The 17890-nt window shown below is 42.9% G+C and overlaps 2 protein-coding genes and 1 long non-coding RNA gene across 7 annotated transcripts in view; 1 reads left to right on the top strand and 2 right to left on the bottom strand.

Annotated features, from left to right (window-relative positions):
• Szt2 (SZT2 subunit of KICSTOR complex) overlaps positions 1 to 2440 on the bottom strand; it is a 52860-nt gene extending 50420 nt beyond the window's left edge. For all 4 annotated transcript variants that reach the window (XM_042675200.1, XM_042675220.1, XM_042675211.1 and 1 more), the window contains exon 1: positions 2340 to 2440. In XM_042675200.1, the coding sequence (XP_042531134.1) occupies positions 2340 to 2366 (27 nt within the window). In that variant the 5' untranslated portion in view covers positions 2367 to 2440. The remainder of the gene's footprint in view (positions 1 to 2339) is intronic.
• A 109-nt stretch (positions 2441 to 2549) lies between these two features.
• Positions 2550 to 8669, top strand: Med8 (mediator complex subunit 8). Of its 2 annotated transcripts, none has more exons than XM_042683595.1 (7): positions 2550 to 2595; positions 4102 to 4220; positions 4894 to 5038; positions 6251 to 6391; positions 6565 to 6646; positions 6986 to 7234; positions 8349 to 8669. In XM_042683595.1, the coding sequence occupies exons 1-7, from the start codon at positions 2590 to 2592 to the stop codon at positions 8411 to 8413; spliced, it is 807 nt and encodes a 268-aa protein (XP_042539529.1). In that variant the 5' UTR covers positions 2550 to 2589; the 3' UTR covers positions 8414 to 8669. The 2 variants fall into 2 exon arrangements, with proteins under 2 accessions (XP_042539529.1, XP_042539538.1); XM_042683604.1 differs by lacking the exon at positions 2550 to 2595 and adding an exon at positions 3151 to 3168.
• LOC122110904 lies at positions 4521 to 9811 on the bottom strand. Its single transcript, XR_006147948.1, has 3 exons — positions 9636 to 9811; positions 8051 to 8055; positions 4521 to 4532 (listed from the first exon to the last, which is right to left on the bottom strand). It is a non-coding gene; the product is annotated as an uncharacterized LOC122110904 (long non-coding RNA).
• Between the last annotated feature and the right edge of the window lie 8079 nt (positions 9812 to 17890).

Below are 17890 nucleotides of genomic sequence, written 5' to 3'. Positions count from 1 at the left end.
AGGCTGAGATCAGGAGGCTGAGATCTGAGGATCGTGGTTCAAAGCCAGCCTGGGTAGGAAACTTATGTAACTGTAACTCCACCTTTACAATAACAATAATATTTAAAAAATCTATTAAGCATGCAGGGACCTGGCTTGTAATCCTGGCTACTTGGGAGGTTGAGATCTGGGAATCAGGTTTTGAAGCTGGTCCATAACACTTTTATCTCCAATTAATCACCAAAAAGCCAGAAGTAGAGCTGTGGCTCAAGTAGAATACTACCCTTGAGCAGAGAAAGCTAAGGAACAGTGCTTTGAGTTCAAGCCCCAGGACTGGTACAAAATAAAAACCTGTTAAAACATCCTCACTCACTTTTATAGCACTTACAATTCAGTGTTTACTCCATAAAGATAGGGGATACCACTCTCATACTACCATATACCTACTCTGGTACTTAGCATATTTTGAGTTCATAGCAGCACTCACAAAACATTTTGAGTATTTGATGAATGATTTCCTAAATCTTACCATGACAATTTTTAGGATGCTAACATCCTCTAAGCCACTTTCCTTTTAAAACTTCTTGCATTTTCCCCCAGCGCCAGTCACATTTCCAAGTGCAGAACTCTTGGCCCCTTTTGCTTTCTGAGATAACATTTTCAGAAATTCAAATTAAGAATTTAATAAACATAGAAAGGGGATGTCACTTTGGAAAGTTCTTGCCTAGCATGCAGGAGACTTTGGATTCAATCCCTAGCACTGAAAACAAAAACACTTTTAACAAATGCTGTAAATTTTAGCTGTCAACTACTTCTTTTATGTATCTAACATTACATATACAGTTTACAATAGTTTCCTGCAGAACAGTACTGCTTTCTACACCACCTGCCTAAAAAGCATGTTTTATTTACCCCACAGATTCTCATTTTAATCCATTCAGAAATAATACTCTAAATTTCTCAGCTTTTCTAAATATTGGTCTTTCTCATGCATGGGCTAATCCATCACACTTCTGAACATGTCTGATTCTTTTAAGTAAGGTAATTTGTAGGTAATTTGTTACTATCAACAACCAATCATATTCAATGTTGGGTGTTTCACACATGCACCATTAAGACATTTGCCATCTTGACTACTTTATTTGCACTAGAATTAACCATTATGGTCTGGCTCCAGAGTCTTAACCCTAATGACTTACTAACTGTATAACTTACTTTTTTTTTCACCCCCCACCCCAGCCAGTCCTGGGCTTGAATTCAGGGCCTGGGCACCTTCCCTGATTTTTTTGATCAAGGCTAGCACTCTACATTGGAGCCACAGCTCCAATTCTGGCTTTATTTTTTTTTTTTTTGTTTAATTGGAGATAAGGGTCTTACAGACTTTCCTGTCCAGGCTGAACATCCATACTCAGATCTCAGCCTTCTGACTCACCAGAGCCTGGCTACTTTGTTACTCTTAATAGCTCTGTGTCTCAGGTTTTTTTCCACTGGAAAAGAGGAGTTATGATTTCTAGAATTGGGAGAAATATCAGTAAAGCTCTTAGAATGGTACCTGGCATGCAATGCGTTTTCAAAAATTAATGACCACTCTCTGGATCATACACAACTCTTACCCTTCCCATCAACTGCCATATTCTCTTGTAGTACTGGTCAACTACAACCAATCTGAGATTTCACCCCTCTCCCCCCTTCAAATATCTCCTAAGGCATCTAGAGTCTGTTTCCAAGTGAAGAGGTCTTAGGTAAGGTACTTCATCTGACTTTTCAGTTTTCTTCTCTGTAAATGAGAGCAAACACTGCCACCTTCCTTGCACAAATCTGAACGACAGAGTATATATACAGAGATAGCTCACATGCCTTTTTTGGCTTAATGCATAGGATGCTCACGTCACACCATGGGACAGATATTTTATAACTAAGGAAACGGGATCTGGGAAGTTAAGACTTGCCCGGATCGCTACATGGTAGCACCAATAACTAGATCGAGGTCTCACTTCGAGAGAAAACGTTTTTCAAAGATCACGAGCGCTAGAACGACATCCACGCACGCCGTCTGTGGCCTCCCGGTGTTTGATGAACGGCAGGATCCGGCAGTCAGTCGGCTGCGGTGTTGCCCACTAAGACGGCAACAGTGAATTAAAACACAAGGTTTGTTAATACCACTGTCATCAGGTCAACGGCTGGCGACTAGGCTGAAACTGCAGTCAATCAAACAAAGGAAGTGACTTCTCCAGTCTCTGGAGGAAATCGCTGACCGCGACGGTGCAGCCGGGGCTGGTCCCCGTCCAGGCTAGGCGGGAGGAGGCCAAAGCCACGACCCCGCGCTGCGCCCACCCACACACCCGTCCGCCCACCCTCACCTCCGGCTCCGGGCGCTCCGAGGCCATCGTACAGCCCACCAGCACCGGCCTGGCCCGGCCCGGCCCGGCCTAGGGAGGCTGTGCCTCTCTTGACCCCTGACCTGGCTACCTTTGCCCCCGGTAGGAACCGGAAGTCGCTGGGAAGGCCGAGTCCCGAGCTTTCTGATTGGTGAATGAAGCTCTCGGGCGGAGGTGCCTGAGGATCGAGAAACCGGAAGTGGCGGTCGCCGCGGCTGCTTGGGCCGCTGCTATGCAGGTGAGGAGGAACCTAGTTGATTCTACTGGCAGCTAGTTAACCTTGGGCAACCCGACTGAGAGTGGGCTGGCCGAGGACAGGGAAGAGTTGGTACCTGGCAGAGTGGGCAAAACTCGTGGCTGTGGAGGGAAAGCGGACGGGGGCGGGAGGGGGAGCGAGGCCTACGGGACCGAAAGCAGCGCCCTAGAGACATGGGTGGTTGAACCCGGCTGACAGAGGGACAGCTCGGCTAACCGGGGGAGAGAGGCAGCGCCGACCTGCCGGGGGCCGAGAAACGATCAGATAGTCTTTTGGAGAAGCTGAGATAAAATTCCAAGGAAAGACAGCTGAGGAAAGTGGTGGGCTGACTCAGACCGACCTGGGCTGTTGGATACAAGTACAATAGGGAATCTGTAATTGGGGAGAAGCTGAGGGCTGAAGCTACGCTGTGTTTGTAATCTGATGCTGTGGGTGGAACCCAGGATTAAGTCCCCGTCAAGCATCGTGTTGGGTTTTTGCATCCTTCTTCCCAGCTCGTGCCCTAATAATCGTTGAAGGTGAAGGACTGATATAAAATGGGAGACCACAGATGCTGTACGGCAAAGAAATGCTTTGCAGATTTTCAAGAGATAAGAAACACATACGAACTTTCTTGGTTTTGTTTTTCTTTTAGTGTATGCACCTGTGAGAGACTTCTCACTGCGGTTTGAACTCAGAGCCTCATACAGATTCTCACTCAGTTCTCTTCTTCTCCCACCCCATCAGGGCTAGTACTTTGCTATTTGAGCCACACCTCCACTTCCAGCTTTTGGCTGGATAATGGAACTCAAGAAACTTGCAATTTTGTCTGCTTAGGCTGGCTCTAAATGTCAGTTCTCAGATCTCAAGACGCCTGAGTAGCATGGTGTGAGTAGGTGGTGTGAGTAGGTGGGGTGAGCCACTGGTGCTCTGCTTTGGTAAATGTTTGTGGCTCAGCTGAGCTTGTGAAAGGAACACAAAAATATTAGCACAGAGTGAGTACACATTAAGTCATCAGGGAGAAGATTGAAATATCAATACAAAGGATAAATGAAGAGCTGAGAGGCAGGACAGAGCTAGTGTTCAGAATATGCCTATGGCAAGGGGGTAGCTCAAGGAACAGGGCACCTGCCCAGCAAACCCAAGGCCTTGAGTTCAAACCCCAGTACTCCAAAGCAGAAAAAAGTCATAAGACATAGTCTAAGACAGGGAAAGATGGTATACATGTGGTTCAGAATTACCCATTAGATAAACAACTTCAAGAATTAGGTCTGACAAGTACTTCTCAGTGAAGCAGAGCAGGGTATATCTAATGCTATGCTACATTTAATGCTATGCATGGATTAGGAGGTGTTAAGAGAAGAAATAAGTTGGTAGGAGAACTGAGGTCAGAGTTGATGCTGTCTGTAACACAAATGCCAAAGATAGAAAACAACATAGCTTTTCGGCTTTCTTCTGAATGTGCTACATTCATCTATCTGGGTAACCAGTCTGTTACTCTTGATGCAGAGGGAGGAGAAGCAGCTTGAAGCATCATTAGATGCACTGCTCAATCAAGTGGCTGATCTGAAGAACTCACTAGGGAGTTTCATTTACAAGTTGGAGAACGAGTATGACCGGCTGACTTGGTAAGAGTTGCCAGGACAAGCCAGGGAGGGTTTCATGGGTGGGGGACCAGACCCCCTGATGGACAGGACATGTGCAGTGATGTAACTCACCAGTTATCAAACATCTCTTGATTTGGAAAGAGCCTGGTTGCCCAACATTTAATGCATAGTTTTGTTTACAGTCTCAATGGCAAGGAAATAGAGAAATGCCCAGTTTCTTTAAACAGGTTTTTTCTAGGTTTTGCTTCTTATTCTTTGATTTTTTTTTGTAAGGAGGCCTTCCTTCAGTGGAGAAGCCTCTTAGCTCTTTTAATGCCAGATTTGTTTCCACAGCTCTGACTGAATGTTAACATCCAACCTCCTCTGAAATAGTGGATTGTACTTCTTGGCTAGGATAAAAACTTTTATCCAGTTTCTCAATTTTCACTTGTAACAGTATAGCCATCATTCCTGTTTTGCCACTGTTCTCAACCCAGTCAAACAGTGAACTATTTTTTGTCTACATGTATGTCAGAAATTGAAAGATTATTCCTCTTTTTCAAACTAGTATTACTGTTAGTTAATCTGGTTCCCATCTAGGCTAGTAGTCATAGGGCTATCAGTTGTTTGGGGGTGTGCCTAGTCTAAAGGACCTCTTCAAGATTACAGGACAGAGAGAGAGTGGAACATTCTGATATACTTTTACCATCACTAGGCCCTCTGTTCTGGACAGCTTTGCCTTGTTGTCTGGACAGTTGAATACTCTGAACAAGGTCTTGAAGCATGAGAAGACACCACTGTTCCGTAATCAGGTCATCATACCTCTGGTATTGTCTCCAGACCGGGATGAAGATCTCATGGTAAGAAGAGGAAAAAGATCCAACTTGGAAGTTCTTACATGAAAATTTAGAGCCCAATTATTGATTGGCTATTTTAGGAGTTCTGGATGTGGGGTAGTGTGTGGCAGTAAGAAGCAAGGACTGGGCTGGGAATGTGGTTTAGTGGTAGAGTGCTTGCCTAGAATGCATGAAGCCCAAGGCTTAATTCTTCAGTACCACATAAACAGGAAAGGCCAAAAGTGGCACTGTGGTTCAAGTGGTAGAGTGCTAGCCTTGAGCACAGAGAGGCCCAGGGACAGTGCCCAGGCCCTGAGTTCAAGCCCCAGGACTGGCAAAAAAAAAAGTAAAGGAGAGATATTTTGAGAATTCCTAACATTTTCTTCCAAATTATAAATAATGCTTCTTGGCCTGGGAATGTGGCTTAGTAGTAGAGTGCTTGCCTAGCATGTATGAAGCCCTGGGTTCGATTCCTCAGTACCACATACACAGAAAAAGCCGGAAGTGGTGCTGTGACTTAAGTGGTAGAGTGTTAGCCTTGAGCAAAAGAAGCTCAGGGACAGTGCCCAGGCACTGAGTTCAAGCCCCAGGACTGGCAAAAAAACAAAAACAAAAAAAACAAAAAACCAATGACTATATTTTGGAAATACTGCTTTTCTTCTAGAAATGAGAAAGTCAAATACCCTAAAATTTCTGAGACTATGTTACCAAGGCAAAGGAAGACCTTTCTCTTGTGATACTTGTTTTTTTTTTGGGGGGTGGGGGGGGGTCCAGTCATGGAGCCTAAACTCTGGGCCTGGGCGCTGTCCCTCAGCTCTTCAGCTCAAGGCTAGCGCTCTACCAGTTGAGCCACAGCACCACTTCTGGCTTTTTTCTTTTTGCTTGTGTGGTGCTGAGGAATCAAACTCAGGGCCTCATGCATACAAGGCAAGCGCTCTACCACTGAGCCACCTTCCCAGCCCGTGATACTTGTTTTGAGGGGGAAAAGGTCTGTGTTTTTGTGATCTTGTCTATTCCAGTCTTGAAGTAATGTTTCAGAGAGAAAGAGAGACAGTTTAATTTGCCCTTAGGTGTGCTAGAGATAGGTTATAAGAAGACAAGTGAATGAGACATTGTCCTAGGAAGCTAGTTACTATATCTCAGGTTGTGTTTTACACGAACATGCACTGTTTGCCTGTGAAAATCAGGCTCAGTCTTCTTGAATGCATAATAGACCCCATAAAATTTGTGTTACAGCGTCAGACTGAAGGACGGGTACCTGTTTTCAGCCATGAGGTGGTCCCTGACCATCTGAGAACCAAGCCTGATCCAGAAGTTGAAGAGCAAGAGAAGCAACTGACAACAGATGCTGCCAGAATTGGTGCTGATGTAGCTCAGGTTGGATGGAGCCACTGCCCTGCTGCCCCCATCCTATCACAAGCTATTAGCACTCCTGTGTAGTAGGGATGCACAGCTCATCACACTTGGCTTGTCTATGAAAGAGCACAGAGAAGAAACTTCTTCATAATCATGTCCTGCTTACCTTAATCATTATCAAATTTGTGTTACAGAAGCAAATCCAGAGCTTGAATAAAATGTGCTCAAACCTTCTGGAAAAAATCAGTAAAGAGGAGCGAGAATCAGAGAGTGGAGGTAATGAGGGGTTGGTGGCAAAACAGGGACTGGTATGTAAGATCACTGGAATAGGAATGGTGGTTCAGCTAGTAAAGTGAAGACACAAGCATAAACTGCTTAGGGAAGGATTTGCAACCATGTTAGTTTTCTGTGTTTAAGGTCAATCTTGGAACATATCAAATGACAAAATGGGATGGAGATAGACTTGGGATCTTCTGGCTCTTTCCCTGAATTGTAAGGGAGTCTAGATGCTACTGAAGTCAGAACTTCATGTCTTGGCAGTCATCACCAGTCTTTCAACTGTTAAGTTCAGCTCAGAGCCAGACACAGATTTCAGGATGTCCACTTTTATTTCAGGTCTTCGGCCAAACAAACAGACCTTCAACCCTGCAGACACCAATGCCTTGGTAGCAGCTGTTGCCTTTGGGAAGGGGCTGTCTAATTGGAGACCTTCAGGCAGCAGTGGTCCTGGCCAGCCAGGCCAGCCAGGAACTGGAACAATCCTTGCAGGGGCTTCAGGACTGCAGCAAGTACAGATGGCAGGTGCTCCAAGCCAGCAGCAGCCAATGCTTAGTGGGGTGCAAATGGCCCAAGCAAGTCAGCCAGGTAAGGTGGCAGTGGTTGAGCTAATATATAGGAATGAAGTACATTAACTGGGCCCCTAGCATTCTCAGACCTGAAGATTTTCTCTTTTCTCCTCTATGTTGTGACTCAGTGCAAAAAAAACAAAACAAAAGGTGACTTGGAAAATAATTTTCAGCAGTTAAAAAAAAAACAACTCACTTGAGATAGTAGTAGACACTGGCTAAAAAACTTTGGACAGCAGAAACTGCTCTTGCCTCCCATCCTCATCTCTTCTCAGTTGTTTTGTCCCTTTTACTCAAGATATTAAGTGTGTGGTCAGTATAGAGAAATCAACAGTCAGATCTTATTCAAGACCATTTGTTAGGTAAATCAGTTGTTGACAAGCAGGTACTTTTCCTATACAGGAAAAGTAGGTATTCTCTTACTACTCTGTCTATTGCTCTAGCTCTTGGCTTCTTGCCTTTTTTTTTTTTTTTTTTTGTGCCAAGTCTGGGGCTTGAATTTGGAACCTAGGCACTGTTCCTGAGCTTTCCCCATCCTACCTCAAGGCTAGTACTCTACCAATTGAGCCATAGCTCTACTCCAGGTTTTTTGGTGCTTAATTGGAGATAGGAGTTTTATGGACTTTCCTGCTCCAGCTAGCTTTGAACAACAATCCCCAAATACCACGAGTAGCTTGGATTATAGGTGTGAGCCACCAGCACCTGACCTCTTGCCTTCTTTCATGGTCACTTTTTAGTAATTTTAAAAACACTTTGGAGGAGTCCAGATGCTAGCAGAGATTTCCTCCAGACTTTCTAGGATTAAAAAAAAAACAACCCTAAAATAAGATTAGACAGTACCTTATCACCTATGACATTAAGCAGTGGTACCCCAGGTTTAGCTATCTTTTCCAGAAATAGATAAACAGAAAGTAATGCTCTGATTCTCACCATTCTACCAAATCACCACTTTCTTCTAGATAACTCCAGAAAGGGATCTACTGAAGAACCATAATTTTTGATTTCTGCCAATCAGGGCCAGAGGTTCTGAGATAATAAGGCAAATGACAGGAAGGAACCTGAGAGACTACATTTTTTGGTTTATTGTAAAAGTCTTACCTTGTTTCAGATGTCTTTCTTTGTGTTCCTTTTAGGGAAAATGCCAAGTGGAATAAAAACCAACATCAAGTCAGCTTCAATGCATCCTTACCAACGGTAGCATGGACAGCAGCCTCCACTCCCAGGTGATCTGTGGTGGGCAGTGAAATTACATTTTTCCTGTAGACCTCATAAAAAGAATACGGGCTCTCAGCAACACATCTCATCTTCACTGGTGAATAGCTATGTGACAACGAACAAATAATGCAATTTTTCTGGGCCTGTTTTCTCATTTGTAAATGATGGTAATACCTACCTCATAGGGTTGTTGTGAGGATTAAAATGAGAAAAAAGATTGTAAAAAAAAAACCAACAACTTAGCACAGTATGTGAAAATAATAAGTTCTCAATAAAAGATAGTTTTTACAGCTATTTTTCTGCCCCTTCCTCCCCGCCCTCCCCCGACCCCTCCCGCCAGTCCTTGATCATGAACTCATCCTGAGCTGATACTGCTCCATATCAATGGTGAAGCTGATCTGATCAGATAAAACCCGGGATGATTTTGTGCTTCCAGAAAGCAGCCTATATGTCTTGGAAGCATATTGTTTCTGTAAGCACTCTTGCTCAGGGTCCATCCTGCTGGCCCTTTAGACTGTAAGTGAGGAAGTTTCTAGGGTAGGACAACCTTCCACCTATAACTGATGACGCTTGGGCCTGTGTCTTCTGAACTGGCTTAAATCAGCTTTTATTTGGAAATGGATAATAGTCTCCATCCTTTTTTCTGCCCTATACACAAGAAGAAAGGTGTCAAGGGACCAGTAGGTGGGAGATTTCTCAGGAAGTGCCTTTCTTACATTTCACTAAGCCACAGGCTGGTGATGGGAGGAGTAGCTCCAATAGTAGCTTTGCTTTTACAGAGTTGTAGAACAGAGTGCATTTGGGCAGCCAGCCATGTTGCCTTTCTCAGCACTCCTTTATAGGCAGGAATATGTATTTAATCAGCAAAAGTGAGCCAAAACAGTTTCTTTATAAAATAAAGTTAGTTATGTTGATGTTCACTGGGCTCAGGGTTATCTGACAGCATTTTATGAGAGTTAATATTGAGAATTTCAACAGTGCTTCAAAGCAATTCTAATTTGATCTCTGTAAACATTTCCTTGTCTTTAATTATCTTGGATGTGGAAACCTAGAGATACCCAGTTTATACCTGCCAAGTGTTGTTGTTTCTTCTCTAATGTCATACACTGGTACTTTGACCTTTGATCAGTGTTAGACAATATTCTACCAGACTGTGGCAGCAGAGGTCTAAAAAAGTGGTTCCAGATGTCACTTGGTCCATTAACACAAGCTTAGTGACCACACACACCACAGCAGGGGAGTCCTGCTGTCATCTCTTGGGCCCCAGACCTTTCTCCCACTTAAACAGACTGACCTATCAGCCCACTGAAGTGGTATCTTCTCAGTTCTTCTCTTTCCACTCAGAAAGCTAACTTCAATATTGGGTAGACCACAAGCTAGATTTTTCTAGACTCCCCAGATCATCTTCCAGTGAATGTATCAACTCCATTGTATCAACTCCAAAGACTTTTGTTGTTTTTGTGAGAGGGTCTCATTATATAGCTCAGATCTGTGCAGAACTCTTAATCTTCCCCAGTGTTGTAATTAACAGGCGTATTGATGTACCTGACAAGTTTCTTTGTATCCCAGGCTGATTCTGAGATCTTATTTCCACCATCCTGTTGAAATGGGTTCCTTTTCCTTAAAAGCAGAACATCTTCCAACAGGAATAAGTGCAAGGCCTCACTTACATTCTGGGCCCTTAAGAAACACTCCATGCCAAGGAGGTGCTCACACCTCCCGTCACTGTAGGCACACACACTCTCATTTCCATCTCTTATATAAAAAGAAAACACAACTCCCTCTGTCACAACTCCTCTTTGAGGCCCTTATACCTAAGTGAACACCTCAATGGAAGGAATAGATCTTGACAGCCATGCCACTTGGTCCCTTGGGAGGGAGCATATGTGAAGAAGAGGACATTCATGACTGTTTTTTGCTCAAATTTAGATTGGCAAAAGGTGATTCTTGTCCTATTCTGGTATTCTTTTTTCTGATTCTGACCAGTTTTTCTCAGGGATTGCACTTTCTCCTACTTTTGTAAACTCTGGAAAAAAGGATTAGACTGTCTCCCAGGCTTGTTTCTGGGATGGAGAAAGAAGAGGCAGCTGTGAAATCTCAAGGGCTTACATAGCACAGTTCATCCCCTTGAAGGCGGAAGGTTATTGAATCAATGTCAGTATTATCATCCATTGCCTAAGACTTTTCCGTGTCCAGTTCTTCCCTGAAGCTAAGATTCAGTCATATATGAACCTCTTTTACACGTTGCTCAGGTCACCTTATTCTGTTTTCCTTCCAGTGTGGATTGCTGCCCTACTTAATAGGTTCACCTCACTCAACCATTCACTGTTTTGGAAAACGTCTAAGATTGATAGATTGCAGTCAAGTGCTGTGTCTAGCTCTATAATAGATCCCAGCACAAGGCCTGAACTGGGGGAATGTGATTGTCCACCTCTGTCCTGTAGCTATAAGGAAGAAGCCGAACTCTGCAAGAATACCCTAGTACAAGGCTTGGCTTTTTTTCCTATTCCCTTACCACCTCCCCCAGGCAGCTGGAAACAACTTCTCCCTTTGTCTGATTTTCTTGTACAGAATAATCCTCCTTATGGACAATGTATTCTCTGTGTCTTGTGGACACAGGGGCCGTGTAAGCTGATCCCAGCACCGGGCAGGACAGAGGCTGAATCCTTCCAAATGCCCACCCTGGGTCAGTTCCTGATTACTATCCAGAGGAAACTAATAAGGGCTGTATTTTTTTTTTTTCCTGTCTGCCTCAGATTTGGGCTGCCGGGAGCCCCAAATGCTAAACCTAGTAGTTTAGTGTTAGCCAGAAGTAGGACCAAGAGTTGTGGTCCATTTTCTGGTCATGCTTGAGAGTTCATAGTTCCAACTTAAAGAGGCTTGATTGGCTCTTTCATGAAAATCTGGAATGCTTGCACTTAGGGTTTGTCATCATGTGGATGAAAGTTTTCTGATTAGAAAAGGTGGCAATTTTTCAGCTCATTTGACAAGACCATAGTGTTCCATCCTACCACCATGTGCTTTGTCCCACAGGACAAACTTCTGTTTTTTTCCTTGGATAATTTCTATTTCTATTTCCTTTTTCTTTCCCTCCCTCCCTTCTCCCCTCTTTCTTTCTCTCTTTGGTGCCAGTATGAGGGCATGAACTTGGGCCCGATTGCTATCCCTTTGCTTTTTTGCTCAAGGCTAGCACTCTACCACTTGTCCAGCACTGTAGCTACAGCTCCACTTTCAACTTTTTTTCTGGTTAATTGGAGATAAGGGTTTTATAAACTTCTGCCTGGTCTGGCTTTGAACCACAGTCCTCGGCCTCCTAAGTAGCTAGGATTATATGGGTGAGCCATTGGCACTCAGCTGTTTTCTTTGTTCTTGAGTGCTTTCAGGATGTCAGCTACTATTTGGATATAGCAGCTTCCTAGGCACAGCTTGGACTAGTTTCCTGACTTTCTTGGGCCTCAGTTTTTTTTGGTTTTTGGTTTTTTGGGGTTTTTTTAACCTACATGATCCCAGTGATCTCTATAGGTTGAAAGTCTCTGACAAACTTGTGCAGACCTTGACAAACTTGTGCAGACCTTTTGGTTTTTGTTTTGGTTTGTTTTCCTTACTTATAGGGCTATGTTACATAGATAGGCCAGTTTTTCTAGATTAATCCTAATTCCCTAAGGCTTCTACAAACCGTTCCCAAAGTTCACTTTTGCAACCACTTTTGCAACCTTTTGTAAACCACTTCCCTAACAGTTTTCTGACTTTCATACAATTCTCTGATAAATATTTAACAAAGAGATGTTACCATCAAGGTATGTGTATGTTGGAAATCACCTTCCTATAGACATCTATCTCTCCCTTGGATAAGATGTGTGGATGGAGAGATGACTCCTTCAACAGAGGCATAATTTTAGACTTTTTCTTTTTCTTTTTTTTTTTTGGTCAATCATAGAGCCTGAACTCAGGGCCTGGGGCTGTCCCTCAGCTCTTCAGCTCAAGGCTAGCTAGCTACCACTTGAGCCACAGCGCCACTTCTGGCTTTTTTTTTCTGCTTATGTGGTGCTGAGGAATCGAACCCAGGGTCTCAGGCATGCAAGGCAAGTGCTCTACCACTGAGCCATCTTCCCAGCCTGATTTTAGACTTTTTCTCCATTACAGTAACTTCCCTTACTGAACTAAATATAAAGTGCCCTGGGCCATTCTTACTTTCTGCCATTCCTCTGCCTTGCCTTGTTCGCACCCCAATTCTTTAGTTTGTAGTCCTTTTGATTCTTCATTGTGTTTTGTCCCTCCCCCACATCTTTTGTCATTTCTGGGACCACCTATTCTTTTTGTTGTTGTTGTTTTGTTTTGGTCTTGGGTCTGGGTGCTGTCTCTGAATTTTTTTGCTCAACACTAGCACTTTACCAGTTTGAGCTATAGCTCCACTTCCGGTTTTCTGGTGGTTAATTGAAGATAAGCATCTCATGACTTTCCTTCCTGGGCTGGTGTGAACCATGATCCTCAGTTCTTAGCCTCCTGAGTAGCTAAGATTACAGGTGTGAGCCACCAGTGCCTGGCTTGACCACTTAGTGTGTATGTGTGTGTGTGTGTGTGTGTGTGTGTGTGTACATGTGCACACACTGGAACTGGGGCTTAAACTCAGAGTCTTATGCTCTCTTTTTCAATCAAGGCTTACACTCTACCACTTGAGACATACTTTTACTTCTTGCTTTTGGATCGTTTACTTGAGATAAGAGTTTCTCACTTTTCTGCCTGTACTGGCTTTGAATCATGATCCTCAAATCTCATCCTCCTTAGCTAAGATTAGAGGCAGGCATCATTAGCACTATTACTTAATGTTGTTTTTATGTGTCTTCAGAGTTACAAATCCTTATTGGCTCTATATGCCCTCTCTAACTTAATTCTTTCTTTCTTCAATATTGGGGTTTGAACTCAGGACTTAGCATGTGCTAGGCAGGTGCTCTACTACTTGAGCCAAGTATTAGCCCTTTAATTGACCAAATTTCCTTACAGCATTTAATAATACTGAACATTTCCTTCAAATCTCTTTTTCTCTCAACTTCTGTGGCACAAGTTAACTTGTTCTTTAACCTCTGGCCGTTTCTTCTTTGCAACTTCTGGACTTTGGACCTTTGTATGCTTTTTTTTGTATGCTTCTTGAATGTTGTTTTTGTCTGACTTGTCTTTAATCCTCTTTTCTCCCAAAAACAGACAGCCCAGATGTCTCTGCTGAGATGCAGATTACTGTCAAGTATCTCTACCTATAGGAGCCACAAGTTCCTTGGGCTCTGGATGTCCAAATCCAGCCATCCTCCCTGCCCCTCCCCCCCACCATAACTTCTTTTCTGATTTTTCTGGGCATTATCTAAGCAAGGAATACAGGGGCTATCCTACACTCTTTCTCTTCCATGTCCCTAGTTCTATAACTGATCAGATACTGAATTCTATCAGTTTGTTTCCTCAATATAATTCTGTGTGGATTCATTGGTATCTATCCTGTCTTATAGCTTATATATTGGGCCTCTCAATAAAAATATTATTCAGACTCCCTAGTTCTAGTCCTGGAAATTCCATCTTCTCTTCCAAAAGTCTGCCAGATAGATCTTTCAAAAATTTAAATCTGGGCTGGGAATGTGCTTTGTGGTAGAGTGCTTGCCTAGCATTCATGAAGCTCTGGGTTTAATTCCTCAGTACCTCATAAACAGAAAAAGCCAGAAGTGGCTCTGTGGCTCAAGTGGCAGAGTTCTAGCCTTGAGCAAAAAAAGCTGAGGGGCAGTGCCTAGACCCTGAGTTCAAGCCCCAGGATGGGCAATAAATAAATAAAATTATAAAATAAAATCATCCCAAAGTGTTCATTTTATTTGAGGGGCAAGGAATGCAAATTTAGCATGCATATATTATTAACAGGAAATAACCTCCAAAGAATTCCTGCTAGTCTGAAGAACTTCAGACTAAGACACCATAATCGTTGGCAATATTTACCCATTGGAAAAGTTTTTAGAAATAGCTCACATTTCTTGAAAGGCAAGTACGATTCTGTGATGCAGACCCTTACCTCCTCCTAATTCATCTATATTGTGGTGTAAACAGCTTAGTTTCCAGAAGGTAAATTGACTTTCAAACCTCCATTCCATTATCCCCACTACTCCTCTATGTTGTACCCTCATGCTGTCTGACAAATACCCCATTAACTTTCAAATTCATCACTTGTGTGACTGTGATACTTTCTAACATCCTAGGCTCTTCATAGCTCAATGATACTGCCGCTTGAAAAAGTCAGTCACCTCCTCTGTCATGCTCCACCTTTGTACTATGTACAAATCTATCCTAGCTCTTGCTACACTTTATTGTCCTTTAAGTCTAAGTACCGTGAACTGTCAAAGTTTGGCCATAGTTCTTCTAACCTGAGAACAATAATCTTTGGTAAGATAATGTGTGCCTGGTATACTATAGTATCTGACTTATCAGAAACACTAACAATAGGAATGCTACTATAGTTATTTCCATTATGATTTAGCTTTGGAGAGGTAACATAAAATAACAGTTTGAATGAATAGATTCTAGTGGCAGAATGCCTGGGTTTAAATCTTTGCCCAATCACTACCTCTGTAGCCCTGAGTAGTTAGTGTACTTCTCTCTGCCTCCATTTCCTTAGTCCTATAGAGGATAATAATAGTGGCTAGTTTACAAAATTGCAAACGTTAGTGGGTCTTCAGTGGGACTGTAGTGGGTCAACGTATATAAAGTGCTTAAGATAGTTCCTAACAGTCGGAGAGCCTCAGTACACATTAGCTAGTCCCACAACAGCAGTCATTGTTTGAATAAATCATTGACTGACAAATCTTTCTGAGAAGTCGGAACTTTTCCCTCCTTATATAGCTCTCCTGTGCTGAATGAAGCCTCAGGAACTCCTCAGCAAACATACTTTGTGCCAGTTCCATTCCCCATGGTGTCTCCCTAGAAATTGCTACAAAGAAGGCCCTGGAACATTTTCACATGGGACAGCCTAATATGACGAATCAATTTTGCGTCTAGTTTTGTGAGTTTTATTTCTACTTAGGTGTTACCTGTGTTCTCGTAAGCCCAGTTTGGTCTTAAATCATATCATTTTGAGTTGAGCCTCAATGACAAACTCCTTCACCAAAAATGTTCTTTTTTAAAAGAATCACTTCTAAACGGTGTCTCCTGTCTATCCAAGCTAGCTACAGACTCAGTTCCACAGTCTTCCTGCATTCTGCTGTAAACAGGGGTTTTGAACTACTTACAGATTTTTCTCTGTAGTTGTGATGGTTCTCTGCCTCTCTGGTCTATGCCTGTTTGCTAGGTCAGGCTCAGGTTAACACAAGTATCTCTGTCTAATTCACTGGTGTCAAAACCAGAGCTCCTTGGTCCCATTCTTGTCTTTCATTTTCACCAGCAACCATCCTTCAGTCCTTGGCTCATGACATCTGTACCTTCCTTGTCACTTTGCTGCAAGGATTCTCAGCTGTAGCCATACAGAAATCCCTGGGGCCAAAAACTGCCTCAGCTTTCATGACCTAACATACCCACTCCTAATATCTGTCCTCTTTCTTGCTCCCTTGTTCAGATGGTGGACAGTTCATCCTTTTACTTCAAGTGTCACCTACTTTTTGTATACTTGACTATTCTCAAACTACCTGTGAACCCTCTATGCACTGCCATTACAGCACTCATAATTCTGTTGCAATATGTCTTTTGAGATACAGCCTTGCTATTTTGCCCAGTACCCCAGGCTAACTTGGAACTCACCATATAGACAATGCTTCTATTGGACTCACAATTCTTCTGACTCCAAAGTGCTAGGATTGTAGGCATATACTACCATACTCAGCTCCATTGAAATTCTTTTGTATAAGTTTGAATGCTGACTGTGGCACCTATTGTGGGACCTTAAATAAGTTATTTCATTTCCAAGAATCTTTGCAGAATGATAGTACTGATCTCAAAGAGTACCTTCAGGGGCTGGGAAGGTGGCTCAGTGGTAGAGCGCTTGCCTTGCATGCATGAGGCTCTGGGTTCGATTCCTCAGCACCACATAAGCAAAAAGAAAAAAGCTGGAAGTGGCGCTGTGGCTCAAGTGGTAGAGTGCTAGCCTTGAGCTGAAGAGCTGAGGGACAGCGCCCAGGCCCAGAGTTCAGGCCTCACGACCAGACCCCCCAAAAAACAAAACAAATCAAAGAGTACCTTCAATCAAACAAGAAGAAGCCCAAGCTTCTTAGAAGAGCATTCAGTTATTCAGGCACATAGTTAGCACTTAAATGCTATTATTTTCTTCTTTTTCTTTCTCCTATGGAATTACTTTTATTCCATAAAACTGTTTTTTGCTTTTTTGCCAGTCATGGGACTTGAACTCAGGGGTTGGGTGCTGTTCCTGAGCTTTTCTGCTCTGCTCAAGGCTAGTACTCTTGTCATTTTGAGCCACAGCTCCACTTCTGGTTTTCTGGTCGTTAATTGGAGATAAGAGTCTCCTGGACTTTCCTGCCTGGGCTGGCTTTGAACTGCAATCCTCAGATCTCAGCTTCCTGAGTAACTAGGATTACAGGCATCAGCCACAAGCATCCAGCTATAAAACTGTTTTTTTTTTTATTATAACCCATTACAATTATCTAACCAAAAACAAAAAATAGGACATATACTTGTATTTGGGTTATGTGGATGGCTTTCAATAGGCCTAAGGACTTAAATGTGTGAGCAGCCTCTGCATTTCTCCATTCTACATCATGTAGCTACCTATGGAAGAACTTGGTTTTCTGGATGAAATGCCATTAGGAGCTTGGATTAGTGGGGAGTAGGGGCTGGCAGCAGGACTAATGAGCTCAAGGAGAAGGGAGGAATTCCTTAAAAGAAATAAAAGCCAAGGATAGGTAAATGTTTGAACACAACCAAAGCTAGTACAAAAGCTAGATCTCCCATAGTAGTATTGGTGGTATTTCACCTCTATGGAAAATCCTAATTTTTTTTTCTTGAGCCCCATCATTTCTCCTGAATTTTCAGCCTCATGTTTCAGATTGTTGGCTGTGCCATCTCACCTCACTCTCGTGTCCAAACTACATTCATGTTCTCCGTTTGTTCCACCCATGTTATCCAGTGTGCCTACGTTGGGTCAGTTCTGGGCTCACTCTGCTTTATTACCTTTTCTTCTTCTCTCTACTGTTGATCTAGGTCAGTCCTTGCTGTATCACATCTGCACACCTGTATCCCTGAATAGGTCCCCAGCTTCCTATTTTCTTCCTATTTCTTCCTATTTTCTTCTTGATAATATACCTACAGTGGCAAGCTTGTCTTTCAAAACACAATGGGGATCATATCAACCTCTTCAAATATCCTCAGAGATGATCTTATACAAACAGCTCCTTATTTTCTATCCAGAATCATGACTTTAGGCCAACCAATTTTGTTTTATTTTGTTTGCAGTACTGAAATGGTTTCCTGCTTGCTAGGCAGGCACTCT

The sequence above is a fragment of the Dipodomys spectabilis genome, unplaced genomic scaffold (genome assembly GCF_019054845.1).
Source record: "Dipodomys spectabilis isolate Male_0828 unplaced genomic scaffold, ASM1905484v1 ptg000002l, whole genome shotgun sequence".
In the NCBI taxonomy this organism is placed as follows: Eukaryota; Metazoa; Chordata; class Mammalia; order Rodentia; family Heteromyidae; genus Dipodomys; species Dipodomys spectabilis.
The sequence above is the reverse complement of the archived record's forward strand: the minus strand, read 5'-3'. Positions and strand labels throughout refer to the sequence as shown.